At 31.7% G+C, this 26840-nt stretch overlaps 1 protein-coding gene across 1 annotated transcript in view; it reads right to left on the reverse strand.

Annotated features, from left to right (window-relative positions):
• Positions 1 to 26840, reverse strand: part of Grik2 (glutamate ionotropic receptor kainate type subunit 2) — a 628441-nt gene that overhangs the window by 128294 nt on the left and 473307 nt on the right. The window contains exon 12 of the mRNA XM_051206151.1: positions 21698 to 21921. Coding sequence (XP_051062108.1) covers positions 21698 to 21921 — 224 coding nt within the window. The remainder of the gene's footprint in view (positions 1 to 21697; positions 21922 to 26840) is intronic.

A 26840-nucleotide genomic window follows, 5' to 3' on the forward strand; every position in this document is an offset into this window, starting at 1 on the left:
TTTTCTTTTTTTAAAATTTAAATTTGAAACAAAGTTATTTTACATGTCAATCCCATTTCCCCACCCTCCCATCCTCTCCTATCACCCCCACCAAACCCCAGCCCATCTCTATTCTATTCCCCCTGTGGGGGGACTTCTAGGGGGAATCTTCAAAGTCTGTCATTATCATTTGGGGCAGGGCCTAGGCCAGCCCCCATGTGTCCAGGCCGAAAAAGTATCCCTCTATTTAGGATGGGCTATCAAAGTCCATTCATATACTAGGGATAAATACTGATCAATTACTGGAGGCCCCATAGATTGCCCAGTCCTCCTAACTAACACCCAAGTTCAGGGTCAGTCCTATGCTGGTTTCCCAGCTATCAGATGAGGGTGCATGAGCCTGATAGCTGAGAAAGTTCCAGACATTTAAATGTCTTTCCTGTATAGTATCTTTAAGCTGAAATGAGTACGCTGTTTTATAATTTTAATTCATATCAGTAGTTACTTCATCATTATTATCAAATAACAAATAAAACCTTAAATTGAATTATGATATCACATAAACTAATGCAAATCTTGAAATTTTAATTGTGGTCGCTATGCCACTCTGAGTTGTTTGTTTGTTTTGTTTTGTTTTTGTTTGTTTGCTTTTTATCAGCTTTACTCTGCTTAATTACTATGATTATGTTTTTCATTTATTATCATATAATAAAACTGAGGATTTGAGAACAACTGGTCTTGCACTAAGTTCAAAAGAAAAATTCTCCAAATCTGATATTTAAAATTTCTATTCCTTTTCAATGGCTTGTGTATACAATATTATTTTTGATGATGATAATCATTGGCTAGTGATTTAATTATTAAACAACATCTCAAAAATTTCTTGAAATAAAATAAGACTAATTAAACACTGTAACATCCATTATTGTTATATTTGACGTAATAAAAATTATATTTTAGGGAAGAAAACTGTAGTAAATGTCCATACACATTGAACTATGTTTGTAATGGACTTGGCATAGTGGTGAATCATAAAAAGAACACTCATGCTAGAATATTTTTAAATAGTCAGATGACTTTACTATTGATCTACACTTTTGTCTTTTTAAGTCCTTATACACTATGACAGATGCTTATGGTGACTAGATGCCATGTCTTCAGCTGCACTCTTGTTTATTGTTTATTAATTTTTAAAGGTCACTGCTAGTCAGTTAAGCCATGTCCTTTTCCAAGACAGATGGATCAGCCATGTTTGTGCCAACAAGACCATCATGTACCCCAATGGGTTTATAGCTTAGCATTTACTTAAGAGGCAAAGCAGAGGAGAAAATTTCATAGAAGTTCTACCTGGGCATGCAGCCACAAATAAAGTACCATTTCTCTACAGAAACCCTGGTGGGCTGAGAAGCACAAGAGCAGCTCCACTTACAGGGAAGCAAGCTTCCATTAAGCTCAGTACATGTGAAGTGTCCCAGTGGACAGAAAATCAGATTGAAATACAGGAAAGAAGGAAAATGGCTTCCCAAGGCATAGAAAAATCTGATCATGCCTTTGATTCATCCTGTTCAGACAATGCTGGTTTAATGATCTCCCTGGAAGGCTCAGATATAAAATGAGAGTTATTCTACCCACTGAATAGAGAGCATGCCTTCCACTATAATCATAGTTTTAACATGAGGCGTATTAAATTAGGATGACTCCTCCAGACTAACTAAATTTAAATAATGAGATCCAAAAGGTGAGAAATGATTATGACTTTATGTTGTGTCATCCATGCCAAGTATAAGCCACTGAGTTGTGTTAGCTCATCTTGAATTGGTACACAAAATATAATACTGCTAATATCATTAGTATAAAGGAGTGTTAATAGATTCTTGTTCCCAAAATCCACAGAAGTCTGGAGCTAGGTAGTTCAACAAGAATCCATCTCAGATGGCATGAAAGTTCTTTATCATTACCCCAGAGAAAATCAAAAGCAAATTCTTATGGTCAAGTTAAATTTCCATTAACAGAGAAATATTTTTTTTCTAATTTTCCAACCATCCTCAAAGTCAGAACCTTTTCCATTTTCACTTAGAATAGAAGGCAACTTTTAGTGCATTTGCATCCTGCATTTAGTGGATGCCAAATAATCTACTAATTGAAAATTTTAATGACATCTAAGATGTCATTAGAACACACAAAAACTCAAAATAGTAAAAAGACTATTTAAATAGTAAGCACATTAGGTGACTTCCAATTTCTTTGAAAAATTATTCTTAAAAAAAATGTTTTTTTTTTAATTTACTACTTAGTGACATAGTAATGTACATGTTCAAATTTTAAAATTAAGTAATTATGAAATATTTAACTTTCAAATTTTTTCATTTATTATGTGTATGTATGTGTGTGTATGTGTGTGTCTGTGTGTGTGCGTGTACATGGACACAAGTGTGCCACATCATGTGTAAAGAAGTCAGAGGGAAATATATGGAATTGATTTCCTTCACGCTATGATGCTACATCCAGGGATAAAACTCAAGTTTGGCAGAGACTGCCTTTCCTTTGTCCACTGGGCTAGCTCCCTGTCATGAGTTCTTTAGGGGATATTAACTTTAATCTGAACTCAAAAATTGTTTTAGTAGTATTTTGTTCTCAATATTTTCATATTTTTCTATCTCATGAGATAGAGTATTCTTTATATGCTCAATACAAGTCTTCTTTTTGAACCTATTAAGGATTGGTAAAGTCTTAAATGTTAGGCCGTTATCCTCAGGGAGGAAATACAGCATATTAAAGGAATTAGCATATCATTAGACTAAAAAATAACTTTTAAGGTACGCTATTGATTTGCAAAAGCTTTTATAAGTAACTTTCTACAAAATGAATATAGGAATTAATATTAATTGCTTCTACTATGGCAAATTATCCATCATAATGTCAAACAGTTCTGGATAAAACACTATATCAAACACATGTCTGTCAAAATTGCTGGTTTACAAGCCCCAGAAAAGTCACATGAGCTGCTGGTACATATACCACAAACACTATTACATGAGTCTCTGCAAAATTCCTATGCCTTTCTCTAGTTGAATCTATACAGTTAACTTTTCTTAACTTGCTACAGCATTAAAGAAATAGACACAATGCCCTAGAATAGTGTTTGCTCCCTTTAAACAAACTGCTACACTACCACATGAAATGGGTACTGAGAAATTGCTTCATGGATATAATCTGGTTATATGTGGTAAGTGTTTTTTTATATATATGTTTTTGTTTACTTTCATAGTTTCTTATTTTTATTGATTTTCTTATTTCTGAAACTTACTAGCCATAAAATTTACATTGTATCCAACTCTTAGTTAATAGTTTAAATAATTTACATGTTCTTAAATAATTTAATTTTCAGAAATAAGGGTGGCCAGTATTTGAGATCAGTTACAGTCATGCATCCAACATTCTTATTATGTAAAAAAAATACTTCAAATACATTCAATTGTATCATGAATTAGATTTGTATGGTTTAAATGTCTGTGCAACTGAATATGATATACAGTCCTATGTAGATTTTTTAACTTGCCCATGCCTAAGACTATTTAAGAATTATTTTGTTTTTTTAGGGTACAACTCTGTAGTGGGTAACTTAATCAGCATGTGCATGCCCTTCGGTTCAATTCCCTGCACTGAAAAGGAAGAGTTTCTGAGAAAAATAATTCTCTAGCTGCAAAGTACTGCAAGAGCTTTCCAAATCATTAATGAGCAGGATATTAGTTAAGGATTCCTATGTTTTCTATACTAAGATGCAGAAGGTTTCAACATGTAAAAAATGATATGACGATGTTGAAGTTGATGAAGTTAGATTACAATTAAGAGTGACAGAAAAAATAAGAAACACTATATAATCTAGGAAGTAATAAAACACCAATTTATAAAGTAGATAATTTTCCATTAAATAAACAATTTAACGTATCTGTTTTGTTCAACAAAATAGACCTCAATGCATAAAAATTAACTGTCATTTATACCCTCATGATAACTTTTAAAAGAACAAATAGAAACTATTATAACATGTTAGCTCTGTATTTAAAATTCCTGACACAAGACAGGTGACTTAATACCCATTTAGAAATCAACTTCCATATTGTAAGTACTCTCAAATTTTCATGCAGTCATTATAATTCATGGCAATATGTAGCTGGCCCTTTTGTTCTTCTCCAATAAAGATGTTTATTAGTTTGAGATTAAATAGAACATAATGTTAAAAATAACCCATACTTTAGTTTTTGTGTGTGTGTGTGTGTGTGTGTGTGTGTGTTTTCTTAATTTCTATCTTGCTGTGAGATATCTCAATTTTAATGACCTTCCAGACTTCATACCCAGGCTTCTCATAACAAGCTTATTATTATTTCTAAAATAAACAATGGTTGTCTTTGTAAGAAATCAGTTCCACAGTTAATCCAAACATCTTCGAGCAACTCAAGTGAGAATTCTCAGTCACCTTCATCTTTTTCATTATCGTGTACTCAGTCACCAAACTTTCCCAAATTAATTCTTCAGAGTGACTTGGGGTCTTTGTTTGTTTGTTTGTTTACTTTTTAATCTCAATTTCATAAAAACGTTTGCCTATAATTATATTTTGTGCCTTGGACATCTTCTAAACAAATTCCTTTTGAGTCTGCATTACATATGGGTATTAGGAAAATATTCCCATACTCTTATTTTTCTTTCACTATTTAATTAAAAATTCAGAAAATCACTTTTACCTTCTATCTATTCTAACCTTTTCCATAAATTTCAAGGCTGCAAAAGCTATCATGGTTGTGATTATTGATTCTATGAATTCTCCAAACAAATCAACAAATAACTCAATAATTTACATTCATATTAATCTGTTCACATGACAAACATGCTAACACCTCCAAACTTCTGTTGATTCTTCCTCCTCCCAACAGAAATGTTTTTCTATTACAGCCAATCAATTAATATGTTGTTTATACTTTAACAATGATCTATCTGTTGGATGATTAGCACTTCAAGTGGAAAAAAAATATGCTATGTTTATTTCAGACTCCACCATTGGAAATGCTCTTTCCATTATTGTATATTCAATAGCATTTTCTTTATCTGTTCATGACTAATTTATCTATTTGTATAATGGACCCATTAAAGGAAGGAAGTGTGCATACAACTATGATTTGTAATTCTTACGACATTAGATAAATACTGATAATAAGTAAGTGATTGGTAAATAGCGCTACTTCATTTAGTCTTTACATACTGAAAAATAAAATTCTATAACACTTTGTTCAGTGTTACTTAGAGGATGTGGCAAGAGTAGGTTTGAAATCTCAGAGAATAATTACAATTATGTTTGCCACTTAATGATACATGCATTCTCTTAGGTATGTATATGGAAAGGAAATGTAGAATTTATTATCAGTTCTCTTTTTGATTTTTCTAAGCACGTGAAAAAATTGGTATTATTGAAACTTTGAAAAACAGTATTTATCTTGAACACTGATTATCTGATTATTTGCCTATCTGTGTATTTCTGTTGTTGTTATTATCTTAAATTCAGACATAATTAAATATCTTGAGAATCAGACCATTTTTCTTTTGTATCCAGTTAAAACTTTTCCCTAAACTATACACAGATGACTATACTACCAATATGATGAAGTGACTGGTGAAATCAGTTGGAATTTCCCTCATAAGATGTATTTTTATTTACAAAACGGGAAAACATTAACCTTAGGCAAGTACTTGATATTGGACTCATTGCAAAGAGCAAAACATAACTCGGGAACCACAAAAAATACTTTCCTACAGCACAGAAAAAAAAAACAAATATTTCTGAAAGGAGCCACAGTGGTGCAGAAGAACTAAGAAACAACAAATCTCTTCAGGAGACTACAGTGTGGACAGTAATACCCACCCATTAGCAGAATCTTGGCCTTGAATGAAAGCACAGCTTTCAACTGTGCATAGAGAGAGGAGAGTCTAAACCATTATTCTGCTCTTTCAGGCACAGCTCTCCCTCCACTGGTAATCATTGTTGATAACACAATCTCTGAGCATGAAGGGAAGCAGGGCACTTAAACACTGCAGGCTCACAGGAATGTGGGACTGACTGGGAATCCTTTTCACACTCAGGAATGTTAAGTACTGGGAGCTAAAGAGGCTGCATAAAAGGTGCATTGTATTTTTCCTGTTCTGAAAACAATAATAGAATTCTGCTCTGTCTCTGATAACACAGCAGAAGGTTACCTATGCCTGGCATTTCCAGTTCAGTGTCCTTCTAAGTGCCTATACAATTAAACTTGATGCCTAAACAAAACGGCAACTGATAATTGTCTGGACAGAATGGATCACAGTATCTTCTCTATGGACCTGCAGCTCTTTGTCTCTGTCTCTCTGTGTGTTTCTGTTTATGCCTGTCTGTCTCTCTTTGTCGACTTCTCTAAAAATATTAAATTTAGTATTTTATAATACTTGCATGCATTTATTAAGTAGATATACTTCTTAATTATTTAATTAACATGACAAACACATTATAAATTTTTATGTTATGCAAACATTTTAAAATTGTTCTGACACTATTTATTTACATACATACTTGAAAGAAAGCATTTGGGGTAGAAATTAGGGGGAAATTAGCATATGCAGCATATTTATACATTAGGATATAATTATGTCGTGTATTTTCTAATATAGAAAAAAACACTGTGATATCTAATAAGTATGTTTAATCCATGAAAATAATAGAGGCAATGTTTAAGTGATTTTTTAAATACCCAGATTTTACATTAATATATTAAAATGTTTTAGGTCATGTACTTTGAGAATTATTCAGTACATAATTTTAAAATTTATGTGTTTATGAGATTTCAATTTGTAGAAATTTCCCATTGTAGTCGATATGATTTTCAATAGTTCTTTATATTAGGTTTATTTGATTGTGAATATTTTATTATTATTTCTTGCAACTAATAATAGATTTTTTCTTTTTAATGAAAATGCATGTGCATTGCCATTAATGCTTTCTATTATATGTGTATAAAGTCTGTGTCCACATAATCATGCTGTTATTTTCTCTACACGATCACATGTACGCACATGTGAACACATTAGCTTTATTTTTCTTTCAAAAGGTCAACGGAGATACTTTATATATTTTCACAAGAGCATTTTTCTTTAGTTTTCCATTCATGTTAAAAGGCTTTGCTTCATCTCAGCCAGGGAGACATGGCTCGTGATCATGAAATTAGGGGAAAAAGGCCATTTGTGGCTATTTATCTCTAAATTATCAGTCTTTAATTTCTCAAAGTACTTTTTGTAATAGGTTAGCTACCTATTTCATAAAAAATCTAGACTATTTTCAACATGTTCCAGCATATTTGTTTCCTGGATTACAAAAGATCTTACATATAATATCACCCCTATCTTCTGCTTTTAATATACAAAAATCTTCCACACACAAATCTCTTAGTATATTTAAAAGAATCCAAATTATTTTTCACTACACGTCTTTATGGAAATTTCTAAATATTACATTACCAATTGTATCTATATGGAGTTGGTCCATAAGTTAATGATACTTCACTAGAGTTTACAAAAACATTTACCATAGAATTTGCTTTTCCATTGTAGTAGCAGCCATTCACCTGGATTCTAATAAAAGGCTTTTCTTATACATTGTATAGTTCATGGTAATTACTTAACAAGGTGATTACTAGGCCTTTTTTACTTGTGAACTTTTTTCACAACTTTAAGTAACTCCTATTTCTGTGTCAAGTGAGAGCTTTATGCCTGGCTGTTCTGCCCTGACAAGATAAGTGCAGCGAAACTTTTTCTCAGTTTCATGTGTATACAGTCAGTTACAAAAATAAAATCAGTATTTAAAAAATTACAAAGCTTGTATATTTGTGTTTAACATTCTTTTTAATGTAATAAATTTACTTTACATTGCAAACACAGTCTCTCTTCCCACTCCCCTCCCTTTTTACTACCTTAGCCCCTTCTTAATCCACCCCTCATCTGATTTGCTCATAAAAGAGTAGGCTTCTTAAGAGCATATCAAGGTATGGCAAACCAAGCTGCCCTAAGACCAAGCTCCCCCCTCTGTATTCAAGCTGGGCAAGGCAAGCAAGAATGAGGAATAGGTTCCTAAGAGCAAATTAAATGGACAGACCATGCTAATTGTTTAGAATCCCACAAACAGGTCAGGCTACTCAACAGTCACATACATGCAGAGAGACAGTCTTCGTAACTAGAGTTTCTCTGCTTCCTCGTTTATACCTGCAGTCCACAATGTCTTTTTTATTGTTTATTGTTTCTTTCAGAGAACTACTTTTATATGAATGTACATAATTACACTATGAAGACTACACTCTGTCAATTATCCACACTAAACTCAATAAATTGATAAATATTATGTGTTAAAAATTATTAGTTCTCCTTAATCTTATTAATGTTTTTCTTTATTTTCTGCTGGTAACATGGACTTGTAATTCCTGAAAATTTTGAATTAACTTAATATTTATGTAACAATGACATTGTTATTAATCATAATTTTATCTAGCAATGGGTAAATTAAAGGAACAGTTTTATTTTATTAACAATCATTTAGACAAGGACTAAAAGGCTCTGCAAAAGATAATAAATAGCACATTTTATCAACTGGTCTGTAAAAGTGCATATAACATCACATAACATACTTATTCAATGTAGGATATTTTCTATGTTTTTTTTCTAGACAATGTAAGACTGATGGGAGATGTCATTCTGTAAATATGTTCCTCTTATTGGTTAATGAATAAAGCACTATTGGCCCATAATAAAGCAAGATAGGCAGGAATAGGAGACATGGAGGATTCTGGAAGGAGTAGGAAGGAGATCCAAGAAGAAGGCCCTAAAGGATAGTACACCAGCCCCTCTCTCTGGTAAGATAAGGCCACGTGGTAGTACTTATATTAATAGAAATGGGTTAATATTTAAGACAGAGCTAGCCAATAAGAAATGCTAGTAACAGGCCAACATGAGACAATATAAAATTTGAAACTGTCAGATTTCTAAACAGATCCACAACAAATAGCAGGGTTTATCAAAAAATGAGGTGCTAGACAATTGACCAAAATATGGGTAGCATGATAATGACAGAGATACTCAGAAACCATGCTTCATAATGGTCCCTCGGAGCGAGAAACTCAATGGTTCTGACTATCACATTGTATCATTTTAATAGTCTGAAATGGAGGGACCACATGATAGCCAGGAATGTTGGAGTCCTTCCTATAGTGAGAGACTTTAAGCTTTAACCTTACTTCTCTCTGCAAATGTCTAGTCTGCTGATGCCTAAATCTAGTTTTGGGTGTCATGTTGTCATTAGTCTTTCTTCAATTCTTTGACCACATGACTTGAGTTGCAATGGTAGATTTATTATAATTTGTTTTCATATATTTATATAAATATATATTTATCATTACTAATTTGTCAAGAGTCTAGTACCCCAGAAGAGACTGTGTTTTTGAACTGATAAATGTCTTGTTTTTGACATGTAATTTAGTTTTCCTAAATGTCACATTGCATTTAGATCTCATTTACAGACAATGCCTGTCATTATACTGAGTTAGACTTTATGCTTGAAAGGTTTCACAAAAGTTTAATTCTTTGTATTATTAAACAACACAGTTATATTTCGACTATTTGTTTGAACATTATGTTAATGACTTATGCCCATTAATATTTTGTCTATTTGCTGACATTCATTTTTCCCATTTTTTTTTTTTTTTTTTTAGAATTGAACTTAGCACTCTCATCAGCTCTCTGTAAATCTAGTCATTTTATTTGTTATATGTGCAATCTTCTTGACTTTTTAGGAAAAGTTTAGATTGATGAAAAACATTCCAGGATGGAAGGGTCAGTATAAGTTTGATTATATTAACTGATTTCTAAATTGTACTACATTAAGTTGTCAATAGTTAATCTCAAGAGAATGAACACTTACACTGTCTGATCTTAATTGGCCACAGAGTTCTTCCCAGAGGAGAAATTATTTAGTATCTTCTGTTTGTAATAAGGTATCCTAGTATATTTTTAATTAATTTTGCATTTTTATTTAAGGTGTGTTATTATATGTCATAATATTTTAATAACTAGGGACTTACTATGCTTAACAATTTTTTTCATGGCTTAAGTAAAGTTGGGAAAATACTGCTGAGAATTTACCATATTAAATACTTACAATGAGTAATTTTATAGCATCATTTAAGATATTGTACTATACTTACTCGAAACAAACGTGATAAATTCTCATCTAAGAATATATCCTTTTATTTATGCTGTAATACTAGCAATCTGAGACTGAGGCAGGACTATTACTGTAGGTTTGAGGACAGACTGTTCTACAAATGAATTCAAGAAAAGACTGGGCAACTGTATGAAAATTACTTTGCTGTTCAGTAAAACCCTGTGGCAGACACTGCCAAAAATAAACCCTATGGGATTATCAGTTTTCTGACATACAAAAATCTTGGCGTTATTATATGCCCTAGATAATTCTAGATGTTAAAAATTTCACATGCAATGGCATAAATAAAGGAAGCATTTCTCCAAGTTTAAAAACTAATAGCTTGGGCTAGAGACATGGCTCCATGGAAGAGTCCAGAGGACACTAATTTGAATCTATTAAGCATATGGTGGGGTACAACACTCTGTAACTCCATTTCTAATGATCCATTCTGTCTTCTATGGCTTTTGCTTTTTATTCCCTTTTAGGAGTGGCATGTAGATGATAACTGATATTTTAGAAAGCTAAAATCCTAACTATAAGGACATTGCTGCTAGTTACACATCCCAGAAACCTTAAAATTAGTTCTTTTAATCTTTCCTTATTCATAGCAATCAAAACACACATATACATGCATGCACACTCATGCATATGTGCATGTATTCGTTCAACCACACACACAAAACATATATTTAAATAACTATATGTTCAGGTTTCCTATTAAAAACAGATGAAAGTATTTTTATTGAAACAGGTTCTGAACCTATCACTAGCCTTTCAGGGAGTAATTATCAGTTTTTGGAGAAGGTTACTACTATAGAAAAATATTGCTATTAGAATAAATTATTAATAATATAACTAGGGAGAGAATGTCATGATTTAAAATTGTTCAGTAAGGAAATACTTCTATATCAGTGAAAAGAGCTCAACAATAGTAAACTATCAACATCCACAGTGATTAATAACAATAAAATTATCAAGTAACAGAATTATTTCTGACACATTTTCTTCTCTTCACAGATGTTTTTACATACATTTATCTTTAGAAAACACTTTGCTACTTCTTTAGATATCAAATTATTCTCATGATATAGGATGTATTGGTATTTGATTTTAAAAATGCTCATATAACTTGATAATACTCAATTGCTCTGCAATGCTATTTAGGTTCTAGCTTTCCCTATTATTTTCTAAATCTACTTCTTACCTGTCCAGCACAGCTATGCATTAGCATTTTCTGCCTGGACAGTTGCAATCCGCTCTGTGACTTGTTCTTTCCCTTCCCCTGGAAATGTAGTTGAGTGGCACGCTGAAGTCTCCTCACCCTGAATTACAGAGACAGCTCCATTTAGCTTTCCAAATGCTTTATTCGGAGACATCTTGGGCTACCTTGATGTTGACTGCAGCTGGGATATTAAACCATGAAAATTAGCTAGTGATACAAAAGAAAAACACTACTTCATTGTTTATAAATAATCTGCATATTTCTTAAAACACATACATTATTACTGAGAAAATATGAAAATTTAAAACTAAAACAATTAAATACATTTTTCAGTATTTACCATTGACATCAATTGGTATCTTTAATGCCAATAAGTAATATTTATGAGTTTGAAGTACCAGGATTACTTTGCAGAAACAATATAATAATATGCCATAGAACATATTATTTAGAATCTATAAATGGTTTAAAAGAGCTTAATGAAATGATAGGAATGATAATATTTACTAATTTGTAATGTATTGATGGAAACAATTAAATTATGGATAAGAAAGGAATAATAAAATAATGATCATAATTGAAATATATGGCTTTCTTAGACTCCTATTTAAAAATAACATTTGTAAAAAATTAACTTCAACAATAAAGTGAATCTTAATATATTTAAAGTTGGTCATAATATATAACAATATATTATTTCTTTAACTTGCCTAAAATTGTCTTATTTGTGGATTAAAAATATTTATTGTAATAATATACATATTCAAAAATTTAAGACAAGAATAAATTGGATGATATGAAATTTTTTGACAGAATTCAACATAAGAGAAAACTTAATTTTCTTCTTAAAACTAAAATCTACTTTTGAAATTATACAATGGTTTCCATGGTACACCATTATATGGTTACCAATAACTCAACATTCATGTAAGAGTGGCTTTAAATTGAGAATTAGCAGGAAAATGACTCAAATTTCAATGCTGCATTGTAAAAACTAAATTTGTTCAACAAATTATTTATTATCTAGCTACCTATTTTTAAAATAACATACTAAATGTTAAAGTTGTTACTTTTAAATAAAAATCAGGAATATTTTATTTAAAATGTTTCTTTTATATTTATAGATCAGAGGCAAGTGGTTCACCTGCAATAGACAAACTAAAGATTTATAACTCAGTAAGTCTAGTGTTCAAAGACTCAGGACTGCCTGCTTACAGACACCTAGTCATGAGATGTATAATAGTGAAACATGAAAAACACTACATCTTTTTATAAAAAAAAAAAAAAATCTGCACTCAAAGGAGAGAAAATGTCTGATATAAATGCTTCATTTAAGTATTTAAAATGATTTAACTGCTGTTATTATGATTACAGGAAATATTATTCATCAACAAACATAAACATGCAATGTATATCATTTGTTTCCTTACTAATATTTTAGCTATAAAATTTATTTTTATAAGAACTTTCATAATTTTTTTCATTTATGGGCTTTTTGCTTTTCGACCTGAGTCAGAAATGTCCTGAAATATACTGTATTGTATCAACAAAATGTGTTTAATATATGTACTTACTATGTGCATACCACATAATTCTTAAGACAACTGAAGTATGTTTGGAAATCAACTATTTTATTTTTATCTTCAATATCCAATATAAGAATTATCAATATGAATATTTTCAAATTCTCCACAAGCAATTGAAACATAGCTTTCAAATCTTTCTAATCAAATGATTTCAAGCCCTAATTTTATATATGTATATCCATTCATAAACAAAAAGTCAGCTTTTATTTGTTGTTTCCAAATCATATCTCAGTGTAGCAATTGAATAAGCTTATATTGATGCAAGGTACCCACAACCCCCAATTTACACACCAATGATAGTAAGGGAAGCCAAGAAACACTTACCTAATTTTATTAGGTTAAAATAATATTCAGGTGCATATTCTGAACCAACTTAGATGACAGTTGTAGCCCAACTATTTATAATGTTTATCATGCCAGTAACATTGAAAACCTACCATTTCACCTTTGCTTCAAATATTAAATGCATTAATTAGTAGGATATCTGCTTTAAATCATTTTATCACTTTGGAGTAGAAAGAAATCAGGACAAAAGGAATAAAACTTGTTTCAATAATTAATTTAAGGTTATGTGTCTTTCCTAAAACTAACAAAAAATTAACCTGTAATATCAAGGTTGAAAAAATATATATGCTTTTGCTTTATGCAAATTAAAAGTTTGGATTCAATGTACCTTAAGTTAAATATATTCATTCTAGTTTTAAAATGAGGAACATAAAATTAGTTCATTAGCAAGTTTTATCATAAAAAATAAAAAAGTTCAATTATGTACTTTCATATACACATTCTCAACAGGATTGATATGAAAACAATTTAATTTGAATGATGTAATTATGTAATGGAATGTAAAAAATTATAGCAATTAAGGTGCTGTGGCATGCTCTAATGAATGAAGTACTGGCTGATGATGCTGTATCTCCTACTCATTAATAATTTGGAGAGAGTGCATTATTTCATTTAACATGAAGAAATAAAGTCATAAATCACTATTTTTTGTTTTCATTTCATATTGATGAAATTTCACTCATATGCATAAATTATTGGGGATAAGAACAACATGAAATGAATTTGATTCTCATTAGAATTTGACAAAGACTTGCTATTCTTTTACCATATAAAACCCACCATTTTAAAGAGGACAATGCTAGGAAATTCATAGCACATGCAAATAAGGCACCGTGTTTTACTGATATCTCTGTCTAGATACTGAGCATTCTGAAAATATACTTTAACATTTCTTACTTGTAAGGCTAGTAAAAAATGTTAAATTTTCACATGTAGCTACTAAATTATTTTAAGAAAGTATCTGTTTTGTATAAGTGTATATGGGTAATGTGGAAAAAAAGGGTATTGTTTGAATACTTAAATTGATAGTGGAATTTTTTTAAGTTTTGGGTAAATCAGAAGTTGGCTTTAACACTGCAAGGAAAATAATGCAATTCCCTTTTTAATGTATTTTATGTGAGTTTTCTAACTGCAATTTCTTTAAAAAAAAAAAAATTTCTTTCTGTAACAGCAGATCAGAACTTGAAAAAGAAAAAAAAAATAACTTTGTGCCTGGGTGGGTAATAGGGTATGGTGCATAATTGATTAAAATAGGGAAATGAGTGATTGTCTCTGTGGTTGTCAGTGTAGTCATTGTTTGCATACTATTCACACACTTCTTTTCTCTCAAGACTTTCTTTACACAGCTTAACAGCAAACAGCTTCCTACACAGGGCAATGCGTATCTGGGGAAATTCCTGACATAAATAATGACAATAAACCAACAGCTTAATTAAAACTCACATTTACCATTAAAAAATATCTACACTACATTTTTTTTCTACTTTTCTATATCTTTTAGGAAAATATAGAAAAAAAAAAACAAAACAAAAACTGTTTCTGTGTATTTGGTGTTTCAATAGTCCTCCTCATAGACTTTATCTATTGGTCCAAAGTAGAGTTACATATCATAGCTCTGGAGTCTCTTTGTTAGACACTGCAGATGAAACTGCTTCATATTGAATACATAAAAAGGACACTATCTTCACTAGATGAGTAAATTAACAATTTTTATTAGTGTGCCTACCTTCCAAAACAAAAACAATAAGGTTTTCCAGTGTCTTGGGAAAACAGAAGCATTGTTTTCAAACCTGACAGAACAAGCCATGTTTGTAGCAAGATTCTAACCAGCCTTTCCACAGAACCTCCAGCTGATAAAATGAAGATTCTTGGAAACTAAGAAGTATGGAGGACTTGTGGAAAGTGTGCTTCATGATCCTTAGCTGATTGGATCTTAATAGACTCACCATAGGGATTCTTTCCCAAAGTCAAAACAGGGAAATAAAATAGGATTACATAGAATAGAGTAGGAATAGAATTCGACAAGAACTGGACAGAAAAGAGAAATACATAATGGGGTGGGATGGGATGGTGGGATGGGATGGGATGGGATAGAATGGAACAAAATGGAAGGGAACAGATTGGAAGAGAGCAGAAGAGATGAATGACTAGGAGATGAAATGGGATAGAAAAAAGGTTTGGCCAGATTATTGTTAGTTTGCTACAGCTCAGCCTGTGTTAACTGATGAAAGTTAAGAGCATATAGAGGCAACTACCAAGGACTGTACTGGACCCTATATACTGGAAATTTAAATATAACAACTTCACAAACATTATTCTTCAGTACATTAAAATTGTATTTATTGTATGAAATTGATTGATTTGCTGAGTAAGTATTGTGTATCTCCTTAATGGAAACAAGTCATCACAGTCTGTGTATAGTTCTCAGAAGGTTTGTCATTACATTTGTGAATTTGCACAGCAAACAGTGACTCAAAGATGATAGCCACTCTATTCTAGGAGCTTCTGACTCAATTGTGCCATTGAATTAAGAATAGACAACAAAGACAAATTATTAATCTGCAGTATTAGTAAAACTGGAATAATAACTGTATTCTCTTGCTTTTATAATTTATTTTGTCTTAATTTAAAGAAAAATATAATTTGAGAGGGGGCTGTGTATAAAAGGTTTAGCATTAGCCCAGCATGTATGAGGTCTTTGGTGTGGAACAAAGGACAACAAAGCAAGAAGAAAATAAAAGAAAGAATGAAAAAGTAATTTTACTTTATTGGAAAAGTAAAATAAAATACCAACAGATGTTTGATTACAGAAGGTTGCTAAAAAGTCACTTTAATTTTATATTGTCTTTGTATTACTTAATTTTGTTCTAATGTCTACTTTTTTACTGTCTTGAAATTATAAAATTGAGAGTTGGAAAACATGTTTATTTCTACCTCTATGGTTAGAATTCACCTCCTCTTCATAGGCCTATGATCTCTGTCTAGATCTTTGTTGCCTGCATTACTTAGTTAATATCCTCATTATAGGTCATTCCACTCAGTCACCACTGGTTTGGTTCTTCTAAGAAAAAAAAAATGAAGACACACTATCTACTACAATGGCCATGATGTAGGGGATGTGTTATTTTATAGTGGAGTCATCAAGTAACTATGGAGATATGGAGATATATTCCTGTAGTGAGATATTCCCTGTGGTCTTATAAAACCATTCCAGTCTGTAGTTTGAAAGTGTCTTTAGATTGAGTTTGTGCTGACCGTTAAATGTTTGATGCAGACACATTTTAATACATAATAATTTTTAATGATCTTTCTCATGTGTGTATATATTCTACATGGCAAAAGGAATAGCAAATAGTTTTCCCTTGAATTTACTTTCTTAAAACTTTCATTGAAAATAAAGCAAAATTTTACCTAAACCAATGACAGAAAAAGGTATAGGGTATATAGTTTTCTTACTATGAACTTGGAGAGTTGGTGGTACTAGCACAGAGCAAAATTAGTATTTCATTTTAATGTGACAATAATCTTTCTATCAACCAGCCAATTTCTCTCCCAAAACAGTTATCCATTTTGAAGTGTATAATAATTCATATTTGCCCTTCACTATACATGAGCTATCATTCATCATGACAAGCATATAAGAGCTGTTGCATACTGCTCAGGAAGCATGATCAAAATTGTTAATGCGGACATTGTGGACAAGGGTTTTTAAGCCAGTAAACTATCAAAGGCGCAATACTTAAAATCACTGAGTTCAAAGAGAAACGAAGGATTTCTTTTAAAGTATAAGACTCCAAGTGAGACATAAGTTTGTCATTATGTGATCATAAACCATGTTAGCTGAAACATAATGCAAGGCCCTGCCTAAGGTAACTGCAATTATCAACATTTAAGTAGATGTTGGGGCCATTCTTCATTGTTTTACTCAGAAATGTAGTAGTTATGACTCAAATATTCTAAAAATCATAAAATAGTAAACATAAAATCCATACTGATTTTTTACTTAGAAAGTAAAATTATATATATTCAACACATCAAAATATTCTTTAGTTTGCTATCCTGAGATAGAATTATATGTGATTATACTGTCTTGCTCATGTAAGAAACCTGAACTATAGTTGTGTATCAATATTCTTATAAAATTTGGTGTGAGAACAGCATTTCATCTCAGTTCGTTTACATTTCATTTTCTGATGTTCTGTCCAAATTCATGCATAATTATTCAGGTGACATCAATCCTGTTGAAGGGAAATGTGTGCACCAGTTTTTCCTACATGTGTGTTAAAATCCATTATGTATCTCTATATTACAAATTATAAAAACTGAAAATAAAACTTGGATATTGAAACTCAGGAGCTCAGATTGCCCTTGAGATATCTATAGTTGAAAGAAAGATTCTCTGCTATCTATGGTGATTATATTTATGAGAATTTAAATTAATCCATTCTATAAGTATCTTGTTGATTGTAGTCTATGTTGTTTAAAATGGGAAATATTTGAAGCAAGGTGAAAATCACATCTTATGCATAAATATTGTGGGTACCCTAGTCATCCTTTTTGTATGACTATCATCTCACTAATAATATAACTAGATTAAAGCAAAGCAAATGAGAAATAAAGCGAGTGATTAAGATTCAGAAATATTATAAGGAAGCAAAACATGTTACACACAGTACTTCTTCCTGTCAGCTAATAAAAACTGTTAAGATGTGTAGGACAGGGACATTTGCTGTCTAGAATGTATATATCAGCCTGACATCTACTCTTAAGCTACTTCTCTTCTAATTCAGAGGATGCTGATTGTGTCATTATGCTACAAATAATAAATCAGAGGCCTGTAAAGGCCATATGGCAGATGAAACCAACACTAAATTTTTTGAGGCATTTTTTTGTTGGTAACTATTAAATTTTGTTTAAAATTTAGGTGTATTAGGTGTGATTCTTTGAAAACTAAGGATGAGGTCAGATTATTTTAATTACTAAAAATATACTCCTTAAAATCTAGCTTTAAAAGTATGAATGCTATTAATTGATATGGAGTTTAAATTTTTAATGAAACTAATGGTGTTAATATGATAACAGAGCATGCATCCAGCTTGACAATCTGCTTGATGCCTTACTTTCCTATAGTTGACTTTATGTATGTTTTAAAATGGAAACAATTTTTATGAATATGAGTTTCAAACATATAATTTTTTAATATTTAAATTTAGGATAATTAATATTTTATTACATTGCTGAAGGCACATGTATATATGTGGGTGCATATATAACTTAATGTATTATACATAGATGTGTGTACATGTGTGAGTATATGTGTGTTAAATAAACTAGTAAACATAGGAAATTTTTCGTGTTTCATGAGATTCTAAAAAGTGTAATTCTAAAGAATCAAATATTTTACTAGTTATAAAAATGAGTAATGAAACAACTGGAGTGAGAACAGGAAAAGGGAAAAATGTGATCTCAAAGAAGATAGTTATAGAAGACAAAGAATAGAAACAATAGTAAATTTTTAACAGGTCAATAATAATAAATTCTGAAAATAGTAAAACAATTGCTTTATTTAATTATGCAGCTATTGTTTTATTTTTTATTAGTTGTTACATAATTTTTAAAGTTTCAATATGATATATCAAAGTAATGTATGAGTAGGAATTGTGTTATAAACTCGGTGGTTGATTTAGACATCAGTGTCTATGACTTACAGTGAATACGACACATATATTGTTATCGTGAGTATTAACAGTCAATTTGGCATACTCTTCAGTCAGATGGGAAAGAAATTTCCCAAAGGGCTTGTTACACTACACTGACCTATGCACTTGCCTGTAGGGAACTGTATTGACTGCATTAATGGAAGTGGGAAGGTCAACCCTAATTGTAAACATCAGATAATTTTCCTGAATTGTCATCCTGGATGGGATAAAGCAGAAAGAATAAATTACACATAGATATCCATTGTTGTTTTTCATGTGTAGACACAGTGTGACCGGCTGCTTTATGCTCTACTGACTCAACTTCCTGCCATGATGGCTTAGCCCTCTAATATGAGCTAAGTAGACCATTTCTTTTTTAATGATTTGTTCACAGTATATTATCACAGAAACTAAGATAAACACCTAATGATTTTGCTTGTTTGTTTGTTTGTTGTCTAAATTATGGGTTTTGCGAAGGCGAGGAGGTACATCATCACTGAGTAGGTTACCTTTCTATATTCTATAATTTTAATGTAGATAAAGTATGTACTATATGAATATGAAAAAAATAGCATGTATACTAGACTTCAGTACTGTCAGTGATTGATTGTAGATCTCCGAATGATATTATTTTAAATCATAGTTAAAACCAAAGTATCATTTTTATTTTAATTACAAAATAAAAATTATACTTCAATTTATAAGGGCAATTGACTCCTACCTGTAGACTTATAAATTTCCTCTGGGATTTTATTTCATAAATTGCTTTCATACCAGAAAGAGTTATATAAAATCATTGGAATTTTGACTGCATTTTAGAAATTAATTAGCACCTAGTCATTCTTCTGCTTGTCTTAATTTTATGGATATATTTTTTTGGAGATACTTTAAATAAGTCTTCATTACTAATGATAAGCAAACATATTTTGAGAACTTACATAGTATTATACTTTTTATCAAGACTATTAAATATTCTTTATTATTTAATAAGATAATAATACAGCTATTAACTTTCTGGTAGAGTTTTTGTTTTGTTTTACTTTTTACATATTTAATATTTTTTTCACCTCTGATTGATAGGCTAGAGCTGCATAATTTTAATAAATAACTAATAAATATAATCAGTAACTGTGCTAATCATAAAGGCAATAGAATGTGGCAAACTTCCTTCCCTTATACTTCCAAATTTAATATGAATTTTTTCAATGAGGTTTTCTTTATTACTTTTAATCAATAGAGGTAACTCCTCAATATAATATCTTATTTTGACAGAAAAGTGAGAGTTGAAAAGTATTTTGAACTGTTAGGTAATTTTATATCAATATCACTTGCTTTTATTAGTTAATACATCTGAAGCTGGAAAAGAATCTCAAGAGTCTAGTTAAGGGGTTCCAGTGAAGTCCTATTAGACTTTAGCATAACTGATGCCAACAAACTTCCTCAGGACAGTGTAGTGTTAGCAGCTTCCCTTCAGTCTCTATTAACACAGAGTAGGTGCATGTGCAAACACAAAGGAATGTTTTGCACATGTGGAGTAGCTCATCTTTCTTGTATGTCCTGGCTTTGAAGTGTTCTAGGCTTAAACTAATTCTGCAAATCACTTGGATTTATTTCTTTGAAGAATTAAAAAGTAGCATGGCTTGTGTTGGTAAATAAACAAATATGCTATTGGATCCAAAGATATTACAAATGTTTTATTTTCATAGATCATGGAAAAGTAGAAGCTAATGGATTATGAACTTCATACTTTAAGTTCTAGTTTTGATGAAGAATAAAAATCTATACAAAAATACTTTAAGCCCCACAACACAATTTCAATTGCTTCATGGTTGTTGGTAAAAGCAAATGCAAACTATAGTGGTATTAAATCTTAATATTAACCAGTTATATAACATGCTAAATTTAAAATATAATTATGTATAAATTTATCTAAATATAAATACATAAAATGTAGCATATATATATGTATATATATATATATATAAAATTTATTCTATCATCTTTCTAAATTAAAACTTATTGTCTTACTGTGAGGAAAAGCACATAACCTTATCAGAGAATTTCAAGAAAGAACAAATAGGTTTTCAAAATTTTTTTTCTTACAAAATTTTTAAAAATTCATATTTAATTTTGACAATTGGGCACATAAATGCATGTAGTTGTAGATTATGGGACTTTTATTAACATAGATATCTACATCTAAATTTTAATACTGTTTACCACAAAGTATAAAAATTAAAAGCCACATAGCAGTAGAATTATGAATCTTCAGGCACAATTATAAGAAAACTAATTTTCAGTATTTTTGGACTCCTTTCACATTTTGGTTAAAGGAGCAATTGCCTACCTACCACACTTGCAGCTTAATGACACAACCAGCATGCTTTCTGCCCCAAATGGCAGCATATTCCCTGGATAAGTGTATGTGACTCTTACCAGCAGCATAGGTCATCGAATAAGTGTGTGTGCATCTTAGAAGGTTATATATCTACAACACCCCCAAGAAACTGAAGAAAGGAGATTGTGACTTTTGACAATTATTAGTTAGAAAAAGAGGTAACAATTGCCAAAAAAATCACAAAAGGGAGCATGTTACCTGGCTATGACAAAGAGCACACAACTGACACCCAAGTAAGCCAGCAGAATATACATCCAGATATCAGGGGAGAGAGGATTCAGGAAGGAGAAGACGCCCGGGTTTGTACCATTGGGCTTGCGGTACAAAATACTTATTCCAAGGGTCATAAATGGCTTGGAAAAGTCGATGACCTTCTCTCGAACATAGGTAATAGCCAGCGGGGCAACTGCGAGGTCAGCTTTCTGTAGAGGGAAACAGAAAAAGGGAAAAAGAATTTAAAAGTTGGTTCTACGTGACAAGTGAAATATACATAAAGATTTTACTCATGAGAATTTCTGTAATGATTCTGTTAACATCAGCAGTGTTCTTTAAAAGGAGGATTTATATGTAGTAAGTTTTCCATTCCCATGTGCTTCCAGATTACTACTATAATAGACTATGACTGATTAAAAGAAGGAAATAAAATTTTGGCATAAAATAAAACAAACTATCATTACACAGTATATTAAATCATTCATAACGAACCTTTTCATAATCTCTTTTAATGTTAGTCTTAAAAATTCAAATTTATATATTATATTTGCTTAAATATATTTTAGAATTGCCAGTGTAGGGCAATATGAAACTATTTACCTTGCAATCAAAAACCATTTTCTGAACCATGGCTCTGCAGGTGCGGACACTTGCTACCACACCTGACAAGCTGATTTCCAACCCTGAACCCACATGGTAGAAGTAAAGAACAGGCACCCATAAATCATCTTCTGACTTCCATGTGTATAGTACCAACTCTCTTATAGAGGCATGGTCATATATTTGCATACACATACACACAAGAATATAAAAAACAATATTTTTTCTAAAAGTAGAAGATTTCAGCTAAAACCTTTTATAGTTTCCTTTAAATCTAAATATGAGTGCTGTGTACTACCCCAAATTTTTGTTTCTATTCCTCCAATTCATTTTATATAATTTAATAAAAATCTTCACATCCTTGCTTAATCACATTAGAAAATTTTTGTGTTCACATTTCCTTTACTGAAAATATATTTTTATGCATTTTATTCTGATTATACTTCCCCTCACTCTGCTCCTCCTATTTCCTTCCCACATGTCCTCCCCTCTTCTCCCTTTCCATTGCTCACTAGAAGGTAGTAAATTTTAGGTGAAAATAAAAAAAAATGACAAAATAAGATTTTCATTTTTACAAAGTTGTTAATATCCATGGTGTCTTAAAGCCCAATGCTGTGAACTCATGTGACCGCCATCTGCCCAAGGTAGTTTGATACTCAAAAAATTGCAGAAAATCATTATGCTATTCTAATATTCTTCAGACAGTCATAATATTCTAATGCATTACAGCATGTCATTATAACTTACTAATGCATTGCAGGAAGTCACTGCAATATTCTAATACATTGTTGGATGCCATTATTATATTCTAAGGCATGGCAAGGAGTCATTATAATATTCTAATGTGGCAATGGTATCTATTCTAAGAAGCTGTATTCTTGTACCTATTTTATTTTGATAAACATGAAGAGCATTCAGATGTAAAAACATTCATTTTAGAGAGCCAATTGTTGACAATATTATTTTGTGAGTTTTTTTATTTTTTATGCTAATAGAGATGAGAACATTCACACGTTTTGAGAGTAGTTTCTACATAACCTGAGGAAACAAAATGTGCGTCAGAGTCCCTCATAAGGTTACAATCATATTTCATGTTCATATATCATGGAAATAGCAGCTTTAGAATAATTATTGCTATATTCCTTAATGCTTTTTCTATAGCTCAGGTATTAGGAACGTCATATGAATTTTCACATTTAATCCTTACACAAATCCACTATTATTTCCTTTTATGAGAAAGGAAAATGAATCTTGATAACTTAGAAAGTATGCACATCCTATGTGGTGAACTCAGCAACAGAACCAACTACACACAAATTCAATTGGAACCTATTCTTAGGGTGCATCAATACCAAATGTCTAGGAAAGCAGAAATGAAATTGCAGAGTAGTTAGTTGTCACTCACTCAGTTGCTCACTCATTCATGTATCCATTCACAAGAGTTTCCAGACTTGGGAGATCACAGTCTGTGAAATTAAGAGATTGGTTAAAGGAAGTTATTTTTATGAGAAGGACAAAGAAGGGAAGGAAATAAAGTCTGAAAGAACAACATAGCAAAACTGTTAAAGAAAAAAATGATAATTTAAGAGAGAGAAGCTACAGGTAAAAAGAGAGGACCTTGGGATCTCCTGGCTTGTTTCTATTGTGGGAGGTGAAAACATTGTATACTTTATATACTTTATTTTTGTATCAATTCACTTTGATACCTCATATCCTAGGCCAATGGAAAGCCAATTTATAGCTTATAAAGTATATTAGTCAGGATATTTTATAGTCCTTTATATTTGTATGTTTGTAAATAAAATTATATGTATTTTTGATAGTATGAGATAATGTTTACATGCATGGATAGAAAAACTATATCTAGCCAATTTACTTATGTAATATATTACCTTCAAAAACCTTTCATTCATGCTGAGAATATCTCAACATGAAAACAGAACTACTATATTAATCAAAAATACCTATTAGGTAAACATTTATTGCAAGACTCTACTTTCATATATGTTTAAATTTACTCTGTAGCCAAGTGGTGGTGGCACACACCTTAAATCCCCACACTTGATAGGCAGAGGCAGAGGTATTTCTGTGAATCTGAGGCCGGGCTGGTTTAGAGAATAAATTCCACGACAGGCTCTAAAGCTACACAGAGAAACCATGTCTCAATGAAAAAATTGCTTAGTTCTTGATTCTAAAATATAAAAGAGTAAAACACATAAAATATTGCATATTAAGCACTGCCCAAGATACTATGGTATCTGCAGAGATAATAAAGAGATAGGGCCTCATATCTTCATTTGGTATGGAAGTGCATACATCTTGTGGTGTCAATTACATTGTCCCTGTTCTTGGTAAAAAGGACATACCACTAAAACTTTTGACTGAAGGCGGAGCATTTAAAAGAAGAATCAAAGGTTGGCATTTGCTATGTATGTGTTATAGAGTAATAAGCCTTCTGGATTAATGTGTTCTGTTTAATGAATATGAGGATATGCCCCAAAAGACGGATTACAAGAGAAGATATTACAATTCTCCAAACCATCTCCCTCATGGCAATAGCATAGGCAGACTATGGCACTGGTCCTGTGACCCTACTCTGAGCAGTAAGACATACTGTATAGTTGAGCTTTCTGTCTAGAAGAAAAGCTACTTACTTACAGGAGGAATTACAATTAAAAACAAAAAGACATTTTGGACACTGTCTTTAATATCAGACTGAATTAGCAGGAAAAGTGGGAAAATGAATGATGTGTTGGAAGTGCTAGTATTCCATGTCTAACTGATGGAGGGATATAAGGAAAAGAGGAGACAAAGTCAGTCTGTGCTGAGGACAGGGCTCCATGAGAGCACTGAAAGATGAAGAGGCATAAAACATGTAGAAAGGAGATGCTCCTCTGAGCTTACATCTAATAAAGTCAAAGGCAAAATTCATCATCCAGAAAACAGATAAGGGCCTTAAATGCTCTGCAACTAAATATGTGGATTGAGGAAGATTTTTAAAAAAATGTTAAAAGTGTAACCTGGCTCATGGGGTTATGAAACAATGGTGTGTGTCTATTAAGGAACTGAATAAGTAAAAACCTATGCTTCTTTAATAAAAATGCTATATAACCTGTGGCAGTATGAGGAAATCCATGTCTAATGGAAGGGCTCATAAAGAGCATTAGTGACAACTGGTTTCCACCAGCTGAGGTCCTCATAAATATCAGGGATTGAAAGATGATAGAAGAAATGTATTACTGATGAAGTTGGACATAATGGAGGCCCTGTTTGATGCTTATTTCATTGTGTCACAGAGGATCATGGTCACGCAAAGTTAATTGCTGAGCCACATGAAATACATGGTCTTGAAGAAGTAGACTAATCTTTGGTAGATGAGGAGGACTTAATATGATTCTAGAGCACTTATGCAATGGAACAAAATATTAAGGTCCTGTCTGGGATACTCAGAAGCAAATATATTGAGATTTGTGTCAAGCTGGAATTCCTAAAGGAAAAAAAAATAAATAAAAAGATCCAAGAGCAAATGTTTTGAAGGCTTTAAAGCCTTGCCAGAATTTTCTGAGAATGAAAGAATATTCCCTACTCTGAAGAATGAAATGTCTTGGGAGTATGAACTACTGCACCTGCTTTTTGTAGGGTGTTCAAGGTAATTGAAAATTGTGGGTCACATATAGCGATCTGAGACTGATGGAGCATGTCCTGTAGTCTATGAATATATGTTTCTCATATTTGTTGATGAATAAATACTGATTGCCCAGTAGCCAGGCAGGAAGTGTAGGTGGTGCTACAAGACTAGGGGAATTCTTGGGAGAAAAATGCAGAGAGGAGCCAACAGAGAGATTCCATGTAGTTATCAAGAAGATGGAACACTGGACATTCTCCAGTAAAATAAGGATATATACAAATACATATATTAATAATAATGGGTTAATAATTAAGAGTCAGCTAACCAGTAAGAAGCCTGAGCCATTGACCAAACAATTTATAATTAATATAAGCCACTGTGTGTGTTTTTTTTTTTGAATAAATGTCTGTGGGACCATGAGGAAGAGAAACTACGTCCACAAAAGACCACATGTTGAATAAAGAAATTTAAGTCACCTATTAATATGCAAATACAAGGGCTTTCATGGATAGCAGGGTAAAGTGTACCTTAATTTGAGGCATGTCATAAAGAACCAGGAGTAATGGGCAACAGTGTACAGGTATAAAAATAGGAGTGAAAAGGTAAAAAAGACTAAGCTTGTTCTAGGCATGCAGCACTATCCTTGCCTTCCAGTAGAATGCTGTGTACATTTCTCCAATGTAAGAGAACATTGTAGAACTCCATGTACTGAAGTAAAACAACAGAGGGAGTTTCCCCTGAGAATGAGGACTTGTACATTTAGACAAATTTGGAACCTCTAAAGTTTCCTATTCCAGGTAAGTTTATGAGTTAAAAAAAAAAAAATACAGACACCCTGGGAGAAAATATTGAGTAGTAAGGAAACATATAGACTATTCTAGCCTAAATCCTGGTGTGACA

Source organism: Phodopus roborovskii, unplaced genomic scaffold, assembly GCF_943737965.1.
Source record: "Phodopus roborovskii unplaced genomic scaffold, PHOROB, whole genome shotgun sequence".
Taxonomy (NCBI): Eukaryota; Metazoa; Chordata; class Mammalia; order Rodentia; family Cricetidae; genus Phodopus; species Phodopus roborovskii.